The sequence below is a fragment of the Argentina silus genome (assembly GCF_951799395.1).
Source record: "Argentina silus genome assembly, chromosome: 1".
Classification (NCBI taxonomy): domain Eukaryota; kingdom Metazoa; phylum Chordata; class Actinopteri; order Argentiniformes; family Argentinidae; genus Argentina; species Argentina silus.
In genome coordinates this window covers 6,710,707-6,727,876 of record NC_139655.1, presented here as the reverse complement: position 1 = coordinate 6,727,876, position 17,170 = coordinate 6,710,707, and the positions used below count along the sequence as shown (strand labels likewise).

General features: G+C 42.1%; 1 protein-coding gene across 1 annotated transcript in view; it reads left to right on the top strand.

Moving 5' to 3' along the window:
* The window catches only part of adarb2 (adenosine deaminase RNA specific B2 (inactive)), a gene marked incomplete at both ends in the record, with an annotated part of 120,761 nt that overhangs the window by 99,458 nt on the left and 4,133 nt on the right, over positions 1-17,170 (top strand). Inside the window, 5 exon segments of the mRNA XM_083665663.1 lie at positions 2,201-2,315; positions 7,050-7,218; positions 9,409-9,560; positions 10,691-10,859; positions 15,410-15,591. Of these exon segments, the coding sequence (XP_083521789.1) occupies positions 2,201-2,315; positions 7,050-7,218; positions 9,409-9,560; positions 10,691-10,859; positions 15,410-15,591 (787 nt within the window).

Sequence of the window (17,170 nt, the reverse complement as noted above, 5' to 3'; positions counted from 1 at the left end):
CCTTGGCCCCATTTTTCGGCTACATTAGCCCTATACTGAGGGTGGCACAGAGCTACAGCAGCATGCCCTGCACTGTTAGAGAGAGGGAGAGAGCAAGAGAGAGAGAACAAGTTACGTGTTCATGATACAAGGCTTTGCATTGTTTTCACTATTTTGAACTTCAACCCTAGAATAAAAACATCCTATTCAAGTATCACGCAGGTTCAGTAAGGCACGGCAAGGAGGACGCAGCTGGCAGTCAGGGTTGTTCCTCACTTTTGCTGATCACGTCACATGTTCATGGGACAGGCTGTAAGAGCCAGTTCATGTTAGTTTCACTATGGTTTGAGCAGTTGTTCACGCTGCCGTTCGTTTGAGTTTACCACCACCACCCCAGCTTCCACCTGCAGGTTAGCTGTTGTTACCTACCTACAGGTGATTTGATTGTCATGGTCTACCCGCTTCTTGTATTTTATTTGTATTTCAATATTGTTTCATTCATGCGGGGGGTTAGAAGTTTATGGGCTCCCCGCTATGTATATTATATTATAGCTATATCATAGTGGAACCATCCTTTTCGCCAAATCTAATTGTACATTCATTAAACTCTAATTGTACATTCATCTAAACATTGTACAAGACTTAAGTGTCCTGACTGAACTTAAGTGTCCTGACTGGGGGGGGGGGGGGGGGGGGGGGGGATTAGGGGTGTGTTAAGAACCCTGTATAGGGTAAGGGTGAGTGATTCTTCCAATAACAAGATAGAGAAAAAAGGAAAAGAAAATCATAATGCGTGTGCCTGCGTGCGTGTGTGCCATGTACCTTTCCCACCCTCGTCTGAGAAAGGAAGTGATACTGTAGGTTGGGTTGAAAACCATGGCGCATACGCATACTCATCAAAGTAGAAATCTGGCCTGCAGTAGGTCCATGCAGACGCATCAAAGTAGAAATCTGGCCTGCAGCAGGTCCATGCAGACGCATCAAAGTAGAAATCTGGCCTGCAGCAGGTCCATGCAGACGCATCAAACTAGAAATCTGGCCTGCAGCAGGTCCATGCAGACGCATCAAAGTAGAAATCTGGCCTGCAGCAGGTCCATGCAGAGGAGTCACATGTTGTACTGCTGTACATTATCTTTTATTTTTCTCACCAATCTAAACTCTCTATGCCCAGAGGCACTATAGAAGATCTCATCTCCCCCAGGGCATGCTGGTCCTACCCAGGAGGCCTCAGTGTGACACCCCCCGCTCCACAAGATGTGAACACCCTGGTCACAATTTCAAACTGTGTGAGGCTGTCCCACAGCCCCGACGAGGCTATAAAGCGCATTATGCTCCCTAACCATTTTTTCTCTTTCTTTAAGCGACCGTCATCACATCTGTTGATGTCCTCTAAGCTATTGGCTGCTCAATCTGTGCTGAGGGCCACCGGACGCCTAGTAGCCTCCCTCCTTTCCCTCCTCTGATAATCTACTGAGTTGGCAAGGTTGGGACTGAGAGACCAAGCCCATAATTACTACATAGAATAACACGCATGGTAGTGGAGATGGTGTGAGATCAATGTTCACTGTTTGGCAACATCTGTTTAACAGTGTGGGCTTTAGTGAGGTGGCTTTTGCTGGCTGCACTACTGTAGCTGGGGTGATGAGTATGAATTTACACCTTTGCTAAATGCACAGATGGTTCATCCGATTGAGTGCCCATGACACAGATCTGGCCCTCACCATTCATTAGTGAGAGTGCTTTGGACAAATGCTTTGAATCAAAAACAAATGTGTCTCTGCTGTTGTGCAGAATTATTTTTTTGGGGGGGGGGGGCATTGTGTTTGTTTTCAAATTAACAAAGAACTATAATTGAATATTTATTAACTGTTGCCTGAAACAATTTGTGTGTTGCAGATTGATTGTACCATTTTCATGTCTGAAAAGTGATAATGCCTTTCTAGTGTTCAATTCATGTGAAAATGATTTTAACTACAGTAGTAATTTTGTAATTATCTCATGTGCCCCTCTTAGCCACCCCACCCTTCTCACAGTATAACTATTATTAGACCTGTTCATCCAGTAGGCTTATCTGCAAATAACCACTCTAAACAGTATGATTTATTTGATGTTCAAGGGATAACCTGTATAAAACAATATATACGGTATAATGATAATATAAACCTTGTATGGTTTGGTCCATGTCTACCCAGAGAAATAAAGAACTGATTGTGTCTTTCAGGACTTTGCCGATTCAATATTCCACTTGGTGAGGGAGAAATACGGCAAGCTGGCAGACAGCTGCACTCCCATGCATGCACGCCACAAAGCCTTGGCAGGCATCGTAATGACCAGAGGTATGGCAAATTTCATTGACTTTTATATCGCAGTGAATTATTGAACTAGTGCAATATATATAGAGAGACAGAGAGAGACTCCACTGCATCTTGTGCACCTGCAGAGCATATACTGTAATATGAATTATTTACCATTCATCCCTCAAGGTGATGGAGACAGACATTGTACCCATGTCAGTTAGCCTAGCATACACTGGGCTTTCTATGCTCTCCAGGGTTTGACAATACCTCAGCAGGTTTGTGGTATTTCAAAGTGTATAACTCAATAACTTTCTGAAAATGGTTATATGTATAGCATTATTGTATACTGTAGTTAATATGACAAAATTGTCATAGACTTGAATTATGTTCATTATGTTCATGTTAAAATACATTCCATGTATTTTTCATGCTATTTGCATTGGGCTCTTACATACTGTACACTGAGACTTGTGTATCTGTGGAGAGCTTTATCTGCTGCTCTGGCTGCAGACTCCGGGGGTCAGGGTGGATCAGTATCTCACATGTCTTTGGAGAGCTGCGGCTCATCAATTTAGACTTCAGTGAGACCCTGCTCGCCTTGACCTAATCCAATTTCTCTCCTCTCCCTGCCTCCCAATAATTGCTCTGTTTGTTTATTAATCGGAGTGTTATCTTCAAAGATCCAGGCACAGGGCTGCCCAAGTATTTGCAGCGAGCTAGCAGACACAAAACTTGACAGGAACACTAGGGGCTCTGTTCCCCTCTCTGAACATCTATTGGCTGTTTTCCACTACTGCATGTGCCACCAGAATATTAATGGTGGTCCATCTTTGAACCACAGCTCCCCCTCAGTCAAGGCCTGCAGAGACAGGTTTAACCTGGGAGAGATTGGCCCACTGCAAGGCTCCTATTGGTGATTCACTTGTAAAAGGCTAAGTAAACAGGCACACATATGTCAGAAAGTGTAGATAATCCCATTTGAATCTAAGGTAGTGTTTGGTGGAGAAGATATGTTTAGCACATCAGACTTCTCTTGAAAAGCAAAGGATGTCCATGACAAATGTCAAAGTCTTTTTAACTTGTTTATACGGAATGTTTAAATGACCCTACTTTTTTCAGTTGGGCTATAAGGCTCTAAGGCTCTCTCTGAAGAGAAATCATATGGGACTTAATGGAACAGTTCAGAGAGTGAAAACATTTCAAACAAGTTGTGAATTATCCCGTTGTGATGGTTTGAAGTCTGGATATCCACTTTCACAGGGGAATCTTTCTCTCTTTCTACTTTAGCTATCGTTGCTGCTCTTTTTTTAATGAATTTGATATTCAGTAATATTGAGTGTTAAAAGCTTTGAATTATGGTCAAGGAGTTTAGGGTGACAGGAGCAGGTTAAAAGGGTATAATGGACAAATATCACAATGAAAGAACAGCATTCAGTCAAGGCTAATAGTTTTGTCTGTTCAGAGAAATAGATTGTTGAAACAATAGTGTGCCAATAACCACTGTGTATATTTCTGTGCAATAGATGAAAGCAAGCCTATTTGGTAGCTTACATTATGGCCTTAATGTTATTTCCAGGAGATTTTATTATACTATTCAGACAATGTCACAGATGTCAAGGTTTAATAGCTCTATGAGCTATTTACGTTACCATATCTTTTTTCATTTAAATTTTCAAATGATTCTTCAGATTTTATGCTGTTCTCGTAGTAATCTTCAAACATCTTGCAATGAAAGAACAACATGTGAAGGATCATTTCATGAGGCTTGTTTAGCATAATGGAATGTAAATTAGTCACTAATGTCGACCTTGACAGTTAATTTTACTCCGGGAGAAAATCATTTTAATGCTCATTTATAGGACTTAAAAATAATGGGTTATTACAAAAGATATTTCCGTCTACTCAAAACGATACTTGCAGATACAGACAAAAAAGCTGGAATAACCTTTGAGTAAAGCTTGCCTTAGTTCTGCCATTGGTAAAGGAAAGATTTGGAAAATGTATGGAGTCTATGTCATTTAACTCCCATTTCAGAAAGAGTTAACTTAACCTCCCTCATCAGGATTCCTTATGATGATTGCCTCATAAAGAAATTGATAAACTGCACTCATTTGGAAAATGCCTACTTGATGATAGTTATTAACCTCACATCAGGGGAAGGAACATCCTCTGGTAAAACTATACTGAACTGTACACTTCTCTATGTAAATAGTACAAATTACTGGCATTTAGAAATGCAGTGTTGAGTGTAATGTAGCGTGGTGGAGAGTGGCCGTTCTCTCAGCGCACATTGCAAGCTGAGTGTAATGGACCTGCAGCTAGCCTTCTCATAGACTAGAGCTGGTGAAACCAGTATTGGTGTCTCAGAAAATGTGTCACTATTGTGTATATATATATACATATATATATATATAACCCTATATATATATACTCTCAAAATGCAGCTGCTGTAGTCATATTCCTCATGTAGTTAACTGGCAGAAATAAGAATAATATCTCTCTTGATGCTGTTTAGAATTGGGAGCAAACAAAGCTGTTCTCTTCCTGAAGTAGTTTAGATGGCTTGTCATAAAGCCATGGCATCAGAAATCAGTGCTCCAAAGCAAGCCACAAATACGATGGACCCTATGTTTTGTGTTAGTGTTTAGAAGAATCACCACCAACAGTAAGTCTAGTACTGCGTGTGCTCTGCGCTTCTGTAGTGATGACAGTCTCTTGTCATGCTGTTAATGGATGAGGTCATTTAACCTGATGTTGACTGTATGTAAATATGATCATGTGACATGAACAGTTTTAGACACTGCTCTCCTGCCTCCCTGCCTCTGGCTCTGACACCCTCCTCTCTTCAGTAATCAACAGATGTGTTTGTGTGTGAATAGTGCCTGGAGCCTTTGCCAGTGTAACTATGTTGTTCCGACACTCTTTTTCTCACCCTGCGATGCCGGTGATTATTCCTGGTTTAAAAGCAGCTGTGCCTGCAGGCCCTTCTTTCTCCTCTCCTCTCCAGCACACCGAGGGCAACTTTGGCGGCAATTTCATGGCGAGATAGAGAGCAGCTCGGAGAAATTATCCACTGCAAAATTGATTTAAACAATTGCTTAGTGGAACAGCAGAGAAAAAGGGAGAGCAAAATGGGGGGGGGGGGGGGCTTTTTTGGCCCTTTTAACATACATTATCCCCAGAAGGAGGCAGGACTGCTCTGAGGTGATGTGGAGTACAAGGTTAGAGACATGGTCGTGGTGTTGGCTCTCTCACTGAGCCCAGACCTGGCGCTCACTGACACGACGCAGGAAGAGGAGCCTGTTGGTCCCTAGCATCCATCTTCTGGGTTCTGGCATGGACCCCTTGGCCAGGAAGGGCTGGTTCTGCAGTGTCATAGCCAGGGCAGCTTCATTGATTGATTGTCTTAGTGGAATGCCTTTAAAAAGGGGGCATTATTCATGGAGGGGGCATTACTATTTTCCTTTCTTGTCTGTCACCAGGTGGTTTGTTTCACTGTTGGATATGTGCACATTAACCTGTATCTTTACATCTGTTGTTGCCTATATTCTAAAGCTGTAGTTATCAGTGTAGGACCATGTGACCAGTTCAGCTCTGTAGCGGTTAAGGTTCACAACCAGGCCTTATATGCATTTCTGTCTCTAAATGATTGATTGATGGGACTGACTAATATATTTAACAATACCATGTTTTTGATTAAATACCATTTAATAATACCAAACCTATGACAGTATAGTCCTCAGGTCTATCCAAGCCGCAAGTCAGTGGTTAGTGATAGGTGGCAGAATGGGCTTCAAAGGCTGTGCCTTTAACCCTAGCGCAATATGAGCTCGTCTTATTGTTATTGCCAGGCCCCTCGCCAGTGGAGGTGGCGGTGGAGGTGGTGAGGCCCTGCTGCACAATACCATCTGGGCCACAGCAGATAAAAGCTCATATGTTTCACCCGCGTTGCCTGCAGGTCCGGCGAACGCAGTGAACCCTGCATTTCTGAGGCGATGGAGAGATTTGTGGCGGGGGCTGAGCGGACAGCGCGGTTAAGCATGCTGAGCCAGCCTCCGTCACACACTCCTGCTTTGTGCTGGCCTAAATCCTGCCGCTGAAACCCTTCATTTTAAAAACCGTGGTGCTTTTGAATTAAAATCAAACAAATACGTCTGTTGATTGTAGCAGGTGGAGATCTATATGCTGGTCGCAAGTGGGTTTATCCCTACTGTGCTCACAGAAACCATATCTCAAAGAGTGGTAGGTTCCCTATTTGACCTTTATGGGTACTGTATGTTGTTAGGGTGTGTAAAATTGTTTACGGTCATTATCCAATACTAGAGGTACTCAGGGTCTGGTGTTCAGAGATTGTTTGTTGTTGACCAATATTGGCATAGTCTCCATATTGTCTACTTATAGTCATCCTTACCGCTGACTAATTAGATATTATATTATTTAAAGGGGTATGACGTCCCCTACCCTCAGTATCCTGTCACAGAGATTGTCTACCTACAACCCATTTGCACCAGAGCCAATTTTGAGTAATTGAATCATTCAGTGACGTGATAATATTGAGCATCTGAGGACAATAGTTATACAATGAGCACAGTGTAACGCCTTGCATTTAATTATTATATTCTGCGACATGATTCATCAATCAATGCCTTGTGCAACACTAGCGTTGCCATTGACTCACCGACTTGAGTGTGATGTAGCTTACTGTATAAGATAAAGAAGAACACTTCTAACATCGTTGTTTCTCTTTCTGTTTGTTTCTCTGCGTCTATACAGGTTTGGACCTGAGGCAAGCACAGGTGGTCGCATTATCTACTGGTACTAAATGCATCAACGGGGAGTACATGAGTGGCCAGGGACTTGTTGTCAACGACTGCCATGCTGAAATCACTGCCAGGAGAGCATTAGTGCGATTTCTTTACTCTCAGTTGGAGCTTTTCCTAAGGTAACAATTCAATGGGGTTTTTTCTATGTATAGTACATTAGTAGGCATGGATACAGTATGTTACTAATTATCATGTTGAGTGTTATGACTAATGTTTTAAAATCAATCCATTCTGAAGTGTTAATTAAATGCACTAAAAATAAAGATCACATTGTATTACTCACAAGTAGGCATCTACTTTGTTGAGACTTTTGTTGTGCCCTCCCATCATATGTCCAAGTTATGCTCTAATCAACTCCATGGTAACAGCACATATTTTTTAAAACAAAGACTTGTATAATCAAGGAGCCATAGACTGTGCAAAATCATGAATAGAAGATACACAAATGATGCTTCAGTCATAAGCTCATGCATTTGAAAAACCTTGCCCCATCAGTGACCTCACACTAATATTTGTAAAAGTACTAAAGTTTTTAAATTTACTTCCGCTAAAGAGAGCTGCTTTTAGTGGGCATGGCCGGTAAAGTGCTAATTTTGTTCAGCAAAGTTTCAGTCCGCGTAGAGGCGGCGGGCAGGTCTCTGGCAATGAGTGGGTGGGGATAATTGAATATTATAAGATGTTCATTGTCCTCGCCAATCAGGATTTCACTGCGAATGTTTTATTTTTGAGAAATAAAATGCCCATACTATCAGTTGCAACGAATGTAACCACGAACTGACATGTAACGTTTAATGAACCTATTGTATAATCGTTTATATTATGTTCCCCTCCCAATAGTACCATGAATCGAATAAGTGCAAGTTGTCAACTTTCAGAGTTATTCCACCAACCATATTTTGAGTTTGTGCGAAAAGCTGTCCAAACGTATTGTCTATGAAGTTGATATGCGTATTTTCCTATAATCTACAGTATACGGTGTTTAAGATATTCTCCTATTTGATTTGACACTATAAATACATGCACTGTTCCATGATTTAATTAGTAATTGGCACAGAGAGTGGAGGCGATCGATATATGCAACATTAGTCATTCGATGTTTTAGGCTCACAGATCATAGAAATGCGAGAAAATACACTAGGCCTACTTCCACATATGTATAGAGTATTTAGCTTGCTGGTGTATGAGGGAATATCCCCTACAGCCAGAACTGCTGCCCGTTATGATCAAATACGTTTCTAATGTTTTAGTAATTATTGAACGTGGAACGTCATAGGTGTTTTTATTTTGCACACGCGCTCCGAAAACTCCCATTTACTGCCCTGCCTATATTGGTGCAACGTTTGTGTTGGACGGGGCAGACACACTTTGGTGACACCAAATTACCAAAACGGTATTTGCACACGTTTTAGTGTTGTGCAGCGCTCTTTAGTGAAAGCAAATTGGGGACTCTAGTGTTTTATAGCCTCATGGGCTACTAAACGGCCACTCTGATGCTTCAGATTAGCAGACAGAGGGCCAGCGACTTGAATGTCATATTTGCATACACAGTATTGACTTTTGTCTGCCCACAATGCCAAGTGGCAAGTACAGAGCTTTCTCAGCGAAGCAAGATGTCTAATGAGAAAGATAAGTCATAATAAAAATGGCCAAACAAAATGCCAAAATGGCCATATTAATTTTCCAAGAAAGGACAGGGGACAGAGAGAAAGTGTTACCAGGATTGTCTATTTAGTATCATGCATGGTGGAATGTCCTCTGGACTGATAATAAAATGGCCTGCTTTTAATCAATATGTCTCTTTTTTATGTTTTATTTCCATACGGTCATATGGTATAGAGGTCAATGAAGTCTCTCATTAGAAATAAATGAATTAAATGTATTTATTTGTATTCAAAAACCATCAAATGGTTGCCATATACTACTGTATAGCTTGCAATGACACTCAACTAACCATTATGATCAGTCAGTGAGAAACAGTAGTTGATTGGAGCAGTAGTGTTTTCCCAGTCTGAGTTAACAATCATAATCATTTTCAGCCTTCAGATATGATGTATGTAAAAGTTGTCACCCCCCCCCCCATCCATTTCTCCTCTCTGTGATGTGTCATCAGCCTGCTCAGACTGAGTAATGTTCAGGAGCTGAAATGACAGGGAGAGAAAAAGGTTTGGTCAGGGAAGAGGCCAGTGTTTGTCTTCTCTGTGTTTCATTTTGTCATTGAAAAAGAGAGAGAGGGATGCGGTTATGTGTGCTGTGATGAATTGTGGTCACTTCTCATCTATCTCCTCTTTTTTCATCCCTCAATTTTGAAGCAAAAGGCAAGAGGACTGGGAAGAGTCGATATTCGTCCGTCACAAAGAGTGTGGCTATAGGTTGAGGGAGAACGTCCATTTCCATATGTACATCAGCACCTCGCCTTGTGGAGATGGCCGCCTCAACTCGCCTTACGAAATCACAACTGACTGTAAGACAGAGTCCTATCTCCATCTCTCTCTCACTCTCTCTCTCTCTCTCTCTCTCTCTCTCTCTCTCTCTCTCTGTATCAATCGTTCTCCCTCTCTCTCCTCTCCTTGTGGTTCGGTCTTCTCTTTAACTGAGGTTTTTCAAGGGATCATCCTCTCTGGCGGAGATTTTGAAAGCGTCTGCTCTGCTTTTGTCAGCCGCTGTCAAGAAACTGGCATCCTTTTCATGTCACATTACATCCGGGGGCCCTTTCAGGCTGGCAAACCACTGTGCTGAACAGATGACATTTTAATGCTTACTCCATAAAAAAAATGTATATTCATTTAGATGGCTGGCGTTTTTATGTGTGACTTACAGGGTTAGAAATGTAATCTTCCTGGCAGTTTTCCATCAAAAATATTTTTCCCCCCTTTTCTTCAGACAGATCTTGCTATTCAGCAGCGATGCCGCTGTATCATTATATTGATGGTGAGGTTTTCATGAAAAAGAGAGAGAGAAAGAAAAAAGAAAAAACATTTGAGGCAACTTAATCATGCCTGCTTGAAAAGAAGCCCTGTCTCCCTGAGAAGCTTTGAACTTCACTTGCTTGGTCATTAAACCTTTTTAATGTTCATCAATCAGCTTTTACAGATTAGAAAATTACTTATGCATTAGGGCATAATAATCATAATACCTTTTTTTGCCTATTCCTCTACACTTCAGAGTGGAACTTGAGGCTTATTTTTGCCCTCATTGCATCAAGAGAACCATAGCAACAGCTCGAGAGGAGGAATCTAATGTAAAACAGTTCTTGAGGAATGGCTCACAATAACTGCACTTTTATGCAGTTGTGCAATTCCATATGTGGAATTGCAACCAATGTATGGAGTCAGACCATAAAGATACAAATCCATGCATAGTCATGTGCATTACATACTGTACAGCACAGGCATATTGTTGGCGTACATGCACGTGAACATGCATTTACAGTACATATTGTACATACATGTGTGATTATCAAAACCCTTGACCCAGACATATTGGGAAGATTCTTCATACCGTACATCCAATACATAAAGGACTTCAGCCCATTGATGAGCTAGTATACAGTGTATGTTAAGACTGATGGTCAATTTCTGCGTCATTTTGAAGTGCACAGCAGCAGACACCTGCTGAAGAAGTCCCACAGTCATCTGCGGACCAAGATCGAGTCGGGGGAGGGGACACTGCCGGTGCAATCACGGGGGGCCGTTCAGACGTGGGACGGGGTGCTGCAGGGGGAACAGCTCATCACCATGTCCTGCACCGACAAGATCACCAGGTCAGCCCCCCTAACCATGGAAACACACGCTTGTCTCCCTTGGGATGACATGTTTTTTAGGACATGATCTGTGATCAAAACAAGATGTTAGATGAAGGTGTAAAAACCATTCTCAATAAGGAAAAACATGTTTAAACGTCAGAATAATTATCATCTTTCCAGCGACAGTCTTGGTTGATAGAACACAGAAGTCTCCCAATCTCCAGACATTTCACGGACAGGAAGGAATAGTCATCTATTGATTTAAAGGTTAACTTTATTAGAGGATTACCTTTTGATGAAAAGGCATGATCTCAGTTTAAATAGAGCATTTTAAAAGGTACTTTAATGAGTGAGAGAAAGGTTGGTCTGATATTTGCTGTGTGTGTGTGTGTGTGTGTGTGTGTGTGTGTGTGTGTGTGTGTGTGTGTGTGTGTGTGTGTGTGTGTGTGTGTGTGTGTGTGCGTGCGTGCATGTGCATGCGTGCCTGCGTGTGTGTATGCATGTGTGTGTGGGGGGGAATTGTCTGGCCAAGAGACAGAGACAGGAAGTGATAGGAAGGAGCACACATGTTAGTCATTTGTGTTGTTTGGCATTCTACTGTTGATTGAAGATTTCTCATATGTGGCTTGATAGGATAATCCCATACAAATTAGTTTGTGTAGGGACTGCGTCACTGTTTTAACACCTACACACCTCCTGGCCTTACTCTTTCACCTACAGCACAGTGAATAATGTTGGTTGCGTTGTATACTACTGCTTCAATACCCAGTGAGACTGTTATTAGACCTGACATGGGGCCAGAGAGAGCAGTAGTGTAGGGCAGTAGTGTATCAGGCTTAAGCAAAATGTTCTTGTGATTTTCGCAAGCGTGTTTTTCCCAGAGTATCTTCTGACAGCGACGAATTATCTTCTTGTTCTCGCTATGCCAAGAGACAGTGATGTTAAATTGAACAACCTTTCCTCTCCACCTCTGTTTGCAGTCTGTCTCATTCCTCAGAGTGTGAGAGCCCAAGTGTCCACACTTAAGATACTTCTCACATAGGATGAATAGTGGAAGATGATAGCAGTGTTGTCTTCCCACTTACCCTTATGTTAGGAGGTAATCGATGCTATTAACATGTTTTTTGTCTTATATAACAACATACTATATACCCATACCCATGTTTGATCCCTGTGATCCTCAATACACACTAGTCTCAGCAGAGGTGTGTAAAGACAGCATTACGTGCAGGGATAGGCATACCTACACAAATACTGAGGTGAACCCTTCTCCCCAGAAACCGCTGTTAATTTGACCAATTTGATTCAGTCGACCGGGGCAGGAAGCGGAGCGATTAAATCTGTCCAGGTCACCACCAAGGGTGAAAGCAATTACTTTGCAAAAAATAGAGGGAGACGGGGAAAGGGATATCCTGCTTTCTTCACCAGCTAGCCAGCACTCTCTTTTCCCTCCACTCTTTCTCCATCTTTATATCCCTGTAAATTATCCCAGTCCGCCATTCAAGTGAGTGGGTCACGGAAGGCCAGCTAATCAAGGTCAGAGTGGAGAGTGGGATTGAGAGGAGCTTAAGACCTCATCCCCGACATTCAGACCTGTTTCAGCTGGGATATACAGGTACCTCTACCGCCCAGGTCTCCAGGCCGGATGGCCCCTAAGCTGCCATTTGTGGCCCCTAATCACACTTGTTTCATATTCCTCCCTCCATCATCCCCTCTCCCTCATATTATATCTGTTAGGGTAGTTGTGTTATGATAATGAGCCACCGAGAAAGATTATTTTCCCTTTTAGAATCACTGTTATTTCTTTCGACATTATTATCATTAGCCTATTGGTTTCTAAAAGCACGAAAGGGATGGGCACCTGATTGACCAGAGTAGATGTTTGATTAAGTCAATGACTGTTTTAATTGAAGGGCTAAATGGCTTTCATACGACTATGATCTTTTATATTCCATTTGAGTTTTATGTAGATGAGCACATTACTTTAATGGCCGGCGTTTACGGTGCGCGGGAGAGAGGAGAGGAGGCGGGAGAGAAGGAGGGATAGAGGCAGAGAGTCCCCCCCCCCCCCCCCCCCCCCCACCCTTTAAATTCACGCAACAGCCAGATGGCTGTCTTTTCTTGCATGAGATTAGAAGATGTTTCTAATTCACAGCGTTGCTTCCTGGGTAAATTAATATTTCAGGCTAAATCATTTCTGTTTTGGTGGAGCAGGGGGGCTAGAAATGTGAATTATGCTCTTTCTTTTGTTTAGGAAGGTAGGACAGATCCCTCTAACAGATTGTCGTGCAGGTACAGCCTGGGCGACGGGCGGTTCTAGCCGTTTAGTGATTCTTGGAAAGCGGTCGATGTTAATTGACTGCTCGGGGAAGCAAAAAATATAATGACTCATTATTAGTCATGAACGGAGATGTGAGGGAAAATAGGCTCCCGCAATAATTGCAGTCATGATAAAGAGACTTTGATTAACAAAAAGAGCAACGATGTAAAAATTAGCAACATAATGTTTGCCTCTGATTGCGCTTCTCATGAGTTCATTAGCCCAATGCACGTGAGAGTACACAACCCAGGTACACAGACCGTCTTTGTTTCCTCTCTCTGAAAGGAGGAAATAATTATAAGCTTGGTTAATTATTTCCAATCCATACATTAATTTACTCTGAAAAATAGAGAAGCTTCAACAGCAAATGCCAATGGTCCAGACATTTGCCATATCACCACTGGGTAACATATTGTTAGCTATATGTAAAAGATACAGACAAGATTAGTCCTTTAATGATTAGCTGTCACTTGTAGATCTCCCTAAACAAACTAAGAGGTGATTGCCCTTGCCCTTAGAAAAAGAAAAGCACACCTGCAAGCACAAAACCCCAGAAGTGTATTAACCCTAATGCCACTGATGAATATATACAGTGCCTTCGGAAAGTGTTCAGACCCCTTCACTTCATTTTGTTGTGTTGTAGACTCAATTTAAAGTGGATTAAATTAAAATAATTTGCCATCAATCCACACACAATACCCCAGAATGACAAAGCGAAAACAGGTTTTTAGAAATTTCAGTAAATGTATTAAAATTGAAATACAGAAATACCTCATGTACATAGGTATTCAGACCCTTTGCTATGACACTCTTAAAATTAGCTAAAATGCCAAAAAGTCATCAACAAATCACTCAATAAGTTGAATTTAGTCCATCTTAATGCAAGGATAATAGTTTGTGTAATTTTGCAATTAATATCTTTTTTATGTTTTTATAGGGTTTCTGATTTGCATAGGAATCAATTACACACTGTGTGGATCAGGTTGTCATTACAAACTGAGCAAATGGAGAGGAACAAAACTACTCAGGAATGCGACCCTGAGGCCTGGAGAGACTTACAAAAATCTACAAAGTTGAATGGTGGAGAGGAAAAAACACAGTTTCAGTCGCTCTACAAAATTCTATAACCAAGTGGCCAAAAAGAATCCCCTAATGGAAAATAATCTATCTCATATCCATAATTGTGTTTACAACAATGAATTCAAGTGATACAGCAAAGAAAGTGGCTGGAAATGTGTTTAAATGGTTTTACTACAAAGCATTAAGCTTGGTGCAAATCCAGCACATGCAATGCAGTTTCCGCACCATCTCTCGTGTGAAGAATTGTGGTAGCTGCATGAAGTTATCGGTATGTTTGTCACTGGCAGGGACTGGAGTTTGTCAGGATCAAGAGAAAATTATGAAATTTGCTGAGTTGGTAGTGACATCCTAATCTACACAGTGTGTAATTGATTCCTATGCAAATCAGAGACCCTATAAAAACAAAGATATTAATTCCAAAATTACATGAAAAATCCTTGCATTAAGATGGACTCAATTCAACTTATTGAGTGATTTGTTGATGACATTTTTGCATTTTAGCTCATTTTATGAGTGTCATAGCGTGTCAAAGGGTCTGAATACTTATGTACATGAGGTATTTCTGTATTTCAATTTTAATAAATTTACTGAAATTTAAAAAAAACGGGGTTCTGGGGTATTGTGTGTATATTGATGGCACATTATTTTAATTTAATCCATTTTAAATTGAGTGTATAACACAACAAAATGTGGAAAAAGTGAAGGGGTCTGAATACTTTCCGAAGGCTCTGTACATGCTAATGTGTTGTCCGATTAAATGAGTGATGATGCTCTGACCTTTGTTAAGTGTGTAAGGGTGTGTGTGTGTGTGTGCGTGTGCGTGTGCGTGTGCGTGTGCGTGTGCGTGTGTTTTTATTGATTGATTGATCATCACATCCTGTGCCCAGATAATGATCAGATTGTTTCTGCCTGTCACTGACGCCCCTAGTGTCTCCTCTCTCCTCTCTTCCCTCTCCCCACCTCCTGCTCTCCACCCCCCCTCCGATCTTCCTCCTCTCTCCTCTCTCCCCACCTCCTGCTCTCCACCCCCCCTCCGATCTTCCTCCTCTCTCCTCTCTCCCCACCTCCTGCTCTCCACCCCCCCTCCGATCTTCCTCCTCTCTCCTCTCTCCCCACCTCCTGCTCTCCACCCCCCCTCCGATCTTCCTCCTCTCTTCTATCTCCATAGATGGAACATCCTAGGCATGCAGGGGGCACTGCTCAGTCATTTTGTGGAGCCAGTGTACCTGCACAGCCTGACGGTGGGTAGCCTGAGACACACGGGCCATTTCAACAGGGTGATGAGCCAGAGACTGGAACGCCTCGGCCCTCTGCCTGCCTCCTACAAACGCAACCAGCCCCTTCTCAGTGGTATGAACCCCACCCCCCCCCAAACACACACACACATGCACGCAGACATGCACTCACTCACACACACACAAACACACACACACACACACACACACACACACACACACACACATGCATACAAACACTTGATGTGTGTTCTCGCCTTCTTCCCCCATTGAGAGTGAGAGATGTGAGAGTTGTTCATTGAGACAGTTTTTTGTGAAGATGAATCAGTGGAATCAGATCTGATGACAGATGTAGTTTTTATCCTTATGAAATGAATATTGTATTCACTTCAGGCCAATGCAAAATGTTTAAAATGTATTACACATCATGTTATGGATTTAGATCCATTGTCAGTGTTACCCACTATTCTGCCTGTGGAGGTACAGTACTCTTTGAAGGGTATTTTCCTTCTTTCAAGATCACAAGTGCTGAAGAACTTTATGGGTAATTAGGTGTCATGACTCATGAGGAGGCATATTTTTAGGGCTTTATCATCATCAAGATTGATAATTGTACAGAGTGATGATGGTTGTAATGAATTTATCCTTGAATAAGGGGCCACAGTTTTCAGTGTATCATCACAGACATTTTTCATGATTTGCTCACTACTTTTTGAATAGAGTCACTTTGAAGTAACTGTTCTGAATTAAAGTAGGTTTTATAGGCAGCCATACTAAGAGGTCATAGATATATGTTTATACACAATACACAAAGACCCCTCTACTTAAAATCATAATGTTTTGTGACTGAACTCTGAGTTATTTTATGCTCCATCCCTTTTGACGTGCATTTGTGGTGTGTGTTGTGTGTGTGTGTGTGTGTGTGTGTGTGTGTGTGTGTGTGTGTGTGTGTGTGTGTGTGTGTGTTGGAGGGGGGATATTTGCTGTCAGATCTTTTCGTCTGGACCCTCTGTGAAGCCTGCGGAGGGGCTTGGGGGTGGAATGGGGGGAGGAGGAGGAGGAGGAGGAGGAGCAGGGAAAGTCATTGGAGATGGCCCTACACCAAATCAATGTAATCACAGTCCTTATCAGACAGTCATTCAATGTGGCGGGAGCAAGAAGGGGAGGGGAGAGTGAGAGAGAGAGAGAGAGAGAGCGAGACAGAGAGATTGCGAGAGCGAGAGCTGATCCATTCAGCAGCCCAGGGTCCATGTGTCTCCACCTTGGCCTTTTCATTCACGGTGATGAGATCCCTGGCTATTGTGTCTGGGCTCTTGTTCAAGGAAATGGCTGGGTTATTTTAAGGCCTGTCATAAAAAGGAACTGAACTGAAGACCTCCTATCACTGGCCAGCAAATGACTCCACCTCCAGCAGAGTTCTAAACACGTCAATGAAGGTGTCCTTCACAGTCACCTGTGTTTAACCAAATATCACAGAAACTGGGAGTTGCTATTCTTAGTAGGAATGACAATCGTAGCACCTGTAGTGATGGTAGCAGTAGTGGTTGTTAGCAGTAGTGGTTGTTAGCAGTAGTGGTTGTTAGCAGTAGTGGTTGTTAGCAGTAGTGGTTGTTAGCAGTAGTAGTTGTTAGCAGTAGTGGTTGCACAAGGAATACTTAACATGTAAATTATAAATCACATGACCATGGATTGAA